Source organism: Manis javanica, chromosome 13, assembly GCF_040802235.1.
Source record: "Manis javanica isolate MJ-LG chromosome 13, MJ_LKY, whole genome shotgun sequence".
In the NCBI taxonomy this organism is placed as follows: domain Eukaryota; kingdom Metazoa; phylum Chordata; class Mammalia; order Pholidota; family Manidae; genus Manis; species Manis javanica.
Window position 1 is genome coordinate 91,799,128 of NC_133168.1, and position 8,540 is coordinate 91,807,667.

General features: G+C 52.5%; 1 protein-coding gene across 1 annotated transcript; it reads left to right on the forward strand.

The window, feature by feature from the left end:
• The first annotated feature begins 64 nt into the window (after positions 1-64).
• NDUFA13 (NADH:ubiquinone oxidoreductase subunit A13) lies at positions 65-8,486 on the forward strand. The gene is made up of 5 exons (XM_036996195.2): positions 65-220; positions 6,192-6,270; positions 7,426-7,497; positions 7,847-7,916; positions 8,294-8,486. The coding sequence occupies exons 1-5, from the start codon at positions 127-129 to the stop codon at positions 8,411-8,413; spliced, it is 435 nt and encodes a 144-aa protein (XP_036852090.1). The 5' UTR covers positions 65-126; the 3' UTR covers positions 8,414-8,486.
• Positions 8,487-8,540: the final 54 nt, after the last annotated feature.

The window sequence follows — 8,540 nt, forward strand, 5'->3', positions numbered from 1 at the left end:
AGTCGCTGCAGCAGCGTGCTAGGTTCACGAGACGGCACTGTAGTTTCTGCCACACTCAGCATGGCGGCAGTCCACCCCCGTGTCCATAACTTCCGCTCGCGGCCGGAAGCGTAGGGCTCTTCGAGCATGGCGGCGGCGAAGGTGAATCAGGACATGCCCCCGCCGGGGGGCTACGGCCCCATCGATTACAAGCGGAATCTTCCCCGTCGGGGACTGTCGGGTCAGTGTCGCCCGGCGCGGGTGTGTCAGGGTGTGGGCCGTCGGGCGGGGCGCCGGGGAGGCTAGCGGGCCTCAGTGTCTCCCGCGGTGTGACGGCGGGCGGAGGGGCGGACCCCGGGGGCCTCCGTGGTAACAGCGGTGACCACGGCGAGGTGCGGAGCGCGGGCGGAGGCCGGTGCCTCCCTCACCTAACAGCCGGAGAGGCCGGTCCCGCTTATTATCTATTTATTTACTCTTATTTGTTTTGATTAAGGTAGCATTGATATACACTCTACGAAGGTTTCAGAAGCAAGACAATGTGGTTATTACATTCACCCATATTATCGAGTACCCCCCACACACCCCATTGCTGTCACTGTCCATCAACAGAGTCCCTACTTGTCTTCTCGGTCCCGCTCATTATAACCATTTGCAGAGGTTTAAATTTAGGTTAGTTTAGCCAAGAAATGGAAGCAGCCTGTGTCCATCAGTAGATGAATGGATAAAGAACATGTGGTACATATACACATTGGAGTATTATTCAGCCGTAAGAAGAAAACAAATCCAAAAAAAAGAAGAAAACAGATCCTACCATTTGCAACAACATGGATGGAGGTAGAGGGTATTATGGTCAGTAAAATAAGCCAGGCAGAGAAAGACACATACTAAAAAATTTCACTCATCTGTGGAGCGTAAGTACAAGGCAAAAACTGAAGGAACAAAACAGCATCAGACTCACAGACCCTAAGAATGGACTAATAGTTACCAAAGGGAAAGGGACTGGGGAGGGTGGGGGTCGCATGGGGAAGGCAGTACAACACAGAGAAGACAGGTAGTGATTCTATAGTATCTTACTATGCTGATAGACAGTGACTGTAATGGGGTATGTGGTGGGGACTTGATAATAGGGGGAGTCTAGTAACCATAATGTTGCTAATATAATTGTATGTTAATGATACCAAAAAAGAAAAACTGTGGCACAGATAGCTTCTGACTCTGTCCAGTCCCCTTTCCATTACATAGCACCTCCTGAGAAAGACAGGTGCCAGATAATTGTAATTGCTTAAGAAAAAACAAAAACAAATTTAGATTAGTTTAAGCCATGCCGTTCTCTCTCAGCCACACCTCGGTTTCACAGGTGGGGAAACTGAGGCCCAAGAGAGGCTGCGCCCTGCCCCCAAGGCCTCCCAGAGCAAAATTTGGTGCCCGCTTGCCAGATGTCCCGGCAATATGTGTTCTTAAATTTTTCAAATGTTTTGATGAGCATTTTCAGATTCGTCATTGAGTTTAAACACAGGAAAATGTAACAGAGAAAGTAAAAGGAACCCAAACTGCACCCAGGGTTAACAAGAGAAATATAAAATTTAAAACAAGTTAAGGGTGAATACATTTACCATAACTCAACATTTAAAATCTGTATGTTAGGCAAATTAAGCTTCGATTTAAGAAAAAATAATTTTTTGCCATGGTTTAAAGACAAAGTAGTAATTCAATCTATAGGAAGATTAAAACTCAGGCCTTTCTCAACCCCTTCCTGATTTTTTCTCCTTTTTTTCCATATATCCCAGAACAGAGATGGGCAAATTTTTTCTATAAAGGGCCAGTTAAATGCTTTATGCTTTGCTGCTTTGCTGTCCAGGTAGTCTCTGTACACTGCTGCTGCTTTTTTACTACTGTTTACAAATCTACCCCAAGGGCCTTACCCAGCAGGCCCGATCTGGCACCACAGGGGCACTCAGCTTACCCCAGATCATACTGCGCGAACATGTTATCTGACATAACCACATTTCTCCCCTGGAGTCGAGTGCACCCCTCAGGTATGCAGCTCGAGGACTGTGTAGTCCTGTGCAGTGCGTGACCCTCACCCAGCCCAGGCCGCAGAAGGATCTCAGCCCTCAGGTCTCCCTTGACAACTCGTGTTCAGCGTCTTTTTTTATTTTCAAGTCACAGACGTGCTCTTTGTCCTGGTTCTCTCCCCCTGCATGACAGCAGAACCCCCTGTGTGTCCAAAATACCAGTCTCTAGGGTCGGGTCTCTTGATCACACCCTTTTCCACCAACTTGCATTATAACCATCGCAAACCCACCGTCTTTGCTGGCTGCCGAGGGGTGAGGTAGATGCCCCTTCTGGTCTTTGGTTTTGTGCCTGCGTTCAGTTACTGTTTGTTGAGTGAGTGTATGATGCTCGGCTCTCTACAGAGAAGCTCACAGCCTAACTGAGGAGACACATTTCCCGCCTTGACAGAGCCAGGGATAGCCAGGGCCTGCTTAGGGTAGGCTGGAAGGACTTCTCTGAAGAGCTCCTCAGGTGCAGGAAACAGTAAGTGCAAAGGTCCTGCCCTCCGTCCTGCACAGTGCCCTGGTCATCTGTCCTCCCCAGCCCTCTTCCAGCCTTGCTTTTGTGCCATGGCCCCCAGAGGCCCTCTCCCCATCAGCTCTGCCCTCCCCTGCTCCTGTCCAAGGCTCTGTGGGTGGTCACCTGCCTGGCACCCATTCCCCTTTTCTTTGCCTGAATCGCTCACCACCAGCATCCTGGAACTTGCAAAACTGGCTCAGTCTCCTTTAATCCAGACTTGTCACATCCAGCTCTCCTCTCCGCACTCCCTTCTGTGCAGCAGCCAGTGGCCCTTTTCTGTTTTTCTTGTGTCTTTAACATTTATTGAGATTCACATACCATGCCTTACAATGCATGCATTTCACTGATATTTAGACTATTCACAGTTCAACCATCCCCATGGTCTAAATTTACATCTCCATCACCCCAAAAACTCCATCCCCATTAATTGTCACTCCCCTCTCCCCTTCCCCCAGCCCCTAATAACCACTGGTCTGCCTTGGGTTTCTGCATCGTCTTCTGGACATTTCATATAAATGGAATCATTCACTGTATATTTTTTTCTTCTTTTCACTTAGCATGATTTTTTTAAAGTATCATTGATAAATAATCTTATGTTGGTTTCAAATATACAACACAATGGTTCAACGTTCGCCCATATCATCAAGTCCTCACCCCCTCCAGTGCCCTCACTGTCCATCAATGTACTAAGATGCTCCGGAGTCCTTACCTGTATTCTCACTGTTCTACCATCCCGTGACCTACCTGTATTGTGATTTCAACATGCTGTTTCTAGTGTTCATGTTGTAACTTGTATCAGCTCTTGGTTCCTTTTTATGGCTGAATAATATTCTTGATTGGATGGACCACAGTTCGTATATCCATTTCCCTCTTGATGGACATTTGAATCGTTGCCACCTTTTGGCAGTTGGAACAAGCGCTGTCATGGACGTGCATGTACAAGCTTCTGTGTGGACAATATGTTCCATTTCTCCTGGATGCAGGAGATTTTGCCCAGGAGTGGGATTACTAGACCATATGGTAGCCCCATGTTTTACATTTTGAGGAAGTCCTAAACTGTTTTCCAAATTAGCTGTACCATTTTATATCCTCACTTGTAGTGTGTGGGAGTTCCACTTTCTCCACATCTGGATCACACTAATACTTTTCCTTGTTTTAAAAATCTAGCACCTCCTAGTCAGTGTGAGGTGGGATCTCACTGTGGTTTTGATTTGCAATTCTCTGGTGACTAATGACATGGAGCATCTTTTCATGTGTGTGTTGGCCATTTGTAGATCTTCCTTGGAGAAATGTCTGTTCAGGTCCTTGACACATTTTTAGTTTGGCCGTTCATCTTTTTATTACTGTATTTTGAGAGTTCTTTATACATTTTGGGCACCATTCTATTATCTGAGAGATGATTTGCAAATGCTTTCTCCTGTTCTGGCTTTTCACCTTGTCGGTGGTGTCCTTTGCAGCACAAGCGTTTAATTTCAGTGATGTCCAATTCATCTTTTTTCTTTTTATTGGTCACTCGTGCTTCTCACATCATTCTGTTGTCTAAAAGTTTTATAGGTTCAGTTCTGATGTTGAAGTCTTTGATCCATTTTGAGTTAACTTCTGTGTGTGTGGAGGGGAAGAAGCACACTTGATTCTTGCATGTGACTCTCCAGTTGTCCAATTTGCTGAAAAGACTGTTCCTTCCCCATTGATTTGTCTGGCGCTCTTGTCCAAAATCAGTTGACCATAATTGTGGGCACTTATTTCTGGACTCAGCTCTGTTCCATCAAGTACATGTCTATGCTTAGGCCATGCCAGGCTCTCTTGTCTTGTACACACAGCTGCGTGACAAGTTTTGAAATCATGAAGTGCAAGTCCTCCAACTTTGTTCTTCAGAATTGTCTTGGCTAATTTGCTCCCTTGTGTTTTTGTGTGCATTTCACTATCTGCTTGCCAATTTCTTTGGGGCTGGTTGGGGGAAAGTTGGGATTCTGATGGGATCTGCATTGAATCTGTACCTCAAACGGGAGAGTGCTACCATCTGGTTAATGTTGTTTTGACACATGAACACGGTATGTTTCCATTTATTTAGGTATTTACACATGGCCTGCACCCCCTCTGTGCATGCCCCTAGTCAGCTTCCCCCGCCAGACTGGCAGCTCCTGAGGCATAGACCCCTCCCCGCCAGCTCGCATGAGGTCCTGGGGTCTCAGCCTCGCAGCTGTCAGCAAGAAAGATAAGTTAGAGGCCCCCTTAGTATTAGGCTCTATCTTTCAGAGGGGCCCCCGGCAGGGTGCCTCGTGTGAGGGCACAGGGTCTCTACTAGGACACCCCAGGCCTGTCCCCTGATCCCCTGGCACAGGGTCAGAAGAGGCCCTGGGCTTCCCTGTGACTGTTGAAAAGAACGAGGTAGTTCTGATGAGATACTCCTGCCCTGCGGAGAGAGGTCCAAGTCCCAGCACAGGTGGCCAGCTGCGTGTGAGTGCCACAGGGGCCCTGGGAGCTGGTCCTGGCATTCAGGCTCCTTGGAGAGGCCCTGCCTCTGAGCCCAGGAACCACAGTGCCCTTCCTACCCTGCCTCTCTTAACAAGGAAGTGTCCTACCTACCCTGAACTCATGTTTTTAGCAGGTTTAACTAAGGATTAAAAAATCGAGCCAGTTTCTCACTCATCTTTGGGGCTATCAGGGTTCAAATGAGCCGTGGACCTGAGGCAAGCGGAAGGTGAAAGATGGGGATGGGGACAGTGCAGGCACCCCCACCAGACTCCCAGAGCACCAGCTCTGCCCCCGACTAGGCCCAGGGAGTGGCCTCTGCTTGAACCACCATTTGCTGGTCATTTACTGGGTGATACCTGGAGCTCAGCCTAGTCGAACTCAGCAGTTTGTCCCTGCAACCACAAGGCCCATCCAAAGGAGAGCAAAATGCAAAAGTTAGGGAGCTCTGGGTGAGTCAGACCCCAGGTAGCTGAGCCTCCCTGAAGACCCCAGGTGCCTGTGGCCCGGCAGTCAGCATTGCAGTGCAGGTGTCCGCTGGTCAGTAAATATTCATGACCGCTTCCGTTCCCTGTGTCCAGGCAGGGGTCTCGACCCCACTGGGCTAGGAGGCAGTCACACCTGGGAGCCCAGGGGTGCTGAGTGGCCCCTGGAGGGGACTGCTGCCTCTGGAAGCCCTGTCCAGCCCCCTGTGGGCTGCATGCAGGGAGGTGGCCCAGGCAGCCACCATGGAGCTGGGACCCAGCTGCAGACAACATCCCAACTCATGAGGACCCACATGCTGCCTGGAAACCAAATGACCTTCTAGAAGGTTGGTGGGGCTAGAACCACCCAACCATAAGCATATAGACTCTCGGGCCTTCCTGCAGACCCCACCCGGTTCTGCAGCCCCTACCTTCCGGAAGCCCTGGCCTGGGGGCAGAGCGGGTGGCTGGGACAGAGGGTAGTCTGCACCTGCTGAGGAGGGGGTGGCTGTGGGAGGGGCTCTGGACCCTCCACAAAGACAAAAATTACATGATAGACAGGACCCTGGCTTTCCCCTTCCTACCCCCGACCATGTTTCTGGAGTATTTGCACAGTGAGTAGGCAGACGTCACGGGCAGGCGCGGCACGGGATGGCCTGTCTGGCGTGTGCAGGCACTGAACTGGCCCCCGTCTCCCCACAGGCTACAGCATGTTTGCTGTGGGCATTGGGGCCCTGCTCTTCGGGTACTGGAGCATGATGAAGTGGAACCGCGAGCGCAGGTAGGCCCTGGCTGGGGGGCCCTGTGCCCTAGGACCTGAGGCTGAGGGGCAAGCCCAGGATGGGCTGCCCTGGCGGTTTTTGTCAGCGGTGACCAAGCAGTGCAGATTATCAGGGCTTAGAAAATGGCCACCCAAGACGATGGCCCTGCCAGTCACATGGGACCTGAGGGACCGACGCCTGCTGTGGCCTAGGCTCAGATTCCAGCCACCTGCAAGCTTGCTGGCTGCCATAGCAGGTGGCTCCTCCTCACTGACCTCTGACAATGGGCCCCTCCACCCTGTCCTGTCTCGTGTCACGTGTCCTTAGCACCGTCCCCCAACCCTTGAGCTCGCTCACACTTGAGGCTGAAAATCCCTGAGGGTGGTGCTGGAGAGGACCCTATCTGGGGTGGGTGCTCAGCACTGTTGCATGATCTCGAGCTTCTGGGGGTGCCAGATAGTGGGGCCCCACACTGGACAGATGAGGCCTGGGACATGCCACCTGCAGAGGGGGTAGACACAGTAGTGACAACAGTGTGCTGCTGGGGCAGGGGCAGCAGCCTGGGGTGGGGATGCTACCCTGGGACCTGGGGCTGGAGTGGGGCTTTGCATTCATCCAGACTGTTCTCTGCGCTGCTGCAAGCTTCCTGGTGATGAGGGCACAGGGCGGTCAGCCTCTTCCTGGGTCACACCCTGGGTGCTGCTCTCTGAGCGCAGATGGCGCTGGGGGCTTGGAAGACACTGCAGAGCAGGGAGAAGGGAGCCCCATACAGTGCACAGGCCCCACCTTCCCTGGGCTCACACCCCACGGGTATTCTGAGATGAAGGGGTGTGGTTTTGTACCATCCAGAGCCCTGTGATGAACTCTCCCCACCCCCGGGGCTTCACCAGTCATCAGGGCATGGTGAGTTTTAACATGAAAAGGGTTTTAATTGAAAGGAAAGTGTGAAGCCAGAAGTCTTGTAGGCCAAAGGGTGCTTGTGCTATGTGCTAGCTGCACGTCCCCCGACCCTCATTTTGGGCGTCTGTGGGCAGAGCCCACCACCCCTGCCCTGCCCCACCTGCTCGCTTCTCCCCCCTCCTTCCCCACGCATAACCCAGAGTGTCTGAGGCTCATGTCTTCTGCCCCTCACCCCAGCCTGGTCTGACGTGACTGTCGGTTTTGGGGTTTCACAGGCGCTTGCAGATCGAGGACTTCGAGGCCCGTATTGCACTGATGCCACTGCTGCAGGCAGAGAAGGACCGGAGGTGGGGCTGCCAAACCAGGGTTGAGAGGCCACAGGCCTGAGGGCCCCTGGCTTCAGCTCGGGGCAGGGCCAGAATGCTTGTGGAGCCTGGCAGCTGCGTGCTTGCACGGTCAGAGTGTCCCCAGACTTGACTTAAAGACCCAAGTAGGAAGATGGAAAGGTTTCCTGAAGGAGGGGGTGTTGGGCTGCCGCTGGGGGACAGCAGGTTTGCCGGGGGAGGAGGGGAAAGGAGAAGGCTCAGTGCGCAGGGCCTGAAGCAGCAGGAGGTGGTGGGGACTGGAAGGTGGAGAGCCCTGGCGGGTGCATCAGGCAACATAATGAGGCCCCCACCTCCCATGCTGTCCCTGCAGGGTGCTGCAGATGCTTCGGGAAAACCTGGAGGAGGAGGCCATCATCATGAAAGATGTGCCCAACTGGAAGGTGGGTCCCAGGCAGGGAGGGCGGGGTCCAGTCCGCTGCAGAAACGCAACCTACCAAGGAAAACCTGAAGCGAGGGGTGGGTGCCAGGTGTGCGGCGGGGAAGGCATCCCCCCCTTTTTTAATTTTGGTATCACTAATGAACAATTACATGAACAACATGGTTACTAGACTCCCCCCATCATCAGGTGCCCCCCACATACTCCATTACAGTCACTGTCCATCAGCGTAGTAAGATGCTATAGAATCATTACTTGTATTCTCTGTATATAGGAAGGCAGCCCCTTTTAATGTGGGCGCTGACCGCCAGGGTGGGTCCCAGCAGGCGGTGCGGGCCTGAGGGGGCAGCTGCACCCCACCAATCCCTGTTGTCCCCACAGGTGGGAGAGTCCGTGTTCCACACCACGCGCTGGCTGACCCCCGTGATGGGGGAGCTCTATGGGCTGCGCCCGAGCGAGGAGATCATCCGCAACACCTACAGCTTCCTGTGGTACATGTAGGGGGCCTGCAGCGCTCAGACCACCAGCCCCTGCCGCCTCCCCACCAGGATGGAATAAAGGCTCTGGAGACAGGCCTGCCTGTGTCCTTGCAGCTAACTGGGATGGGGGCACACAGACTAGATCTGGG

Bases quoted from the DNA above. Each gene is read 5' to 3' on its own strand.
- NDUFA13 (XM_036996195.2), top strand. From the start codon at position 127: ATGGCGGCGGCGAAGGTGAATCAGGACATGCCCCCGCCGGGGGGCTAC. The intron at 6,271-7,425 runs GTAGGCCCTGGC...GGGGTTTCACAG, and splicing joins AAGTGGAACCGCGAGCGCAG to GCGCTTGCAGATCGAGGACT. The intron at 7,917-8,293 runs GTGGGTCCCAGG...TTGTCCCCACAG, and splicing joins AAGATGTGCCCAACTGGAAG to GTGGGAGAGTCCGTGTTCCA.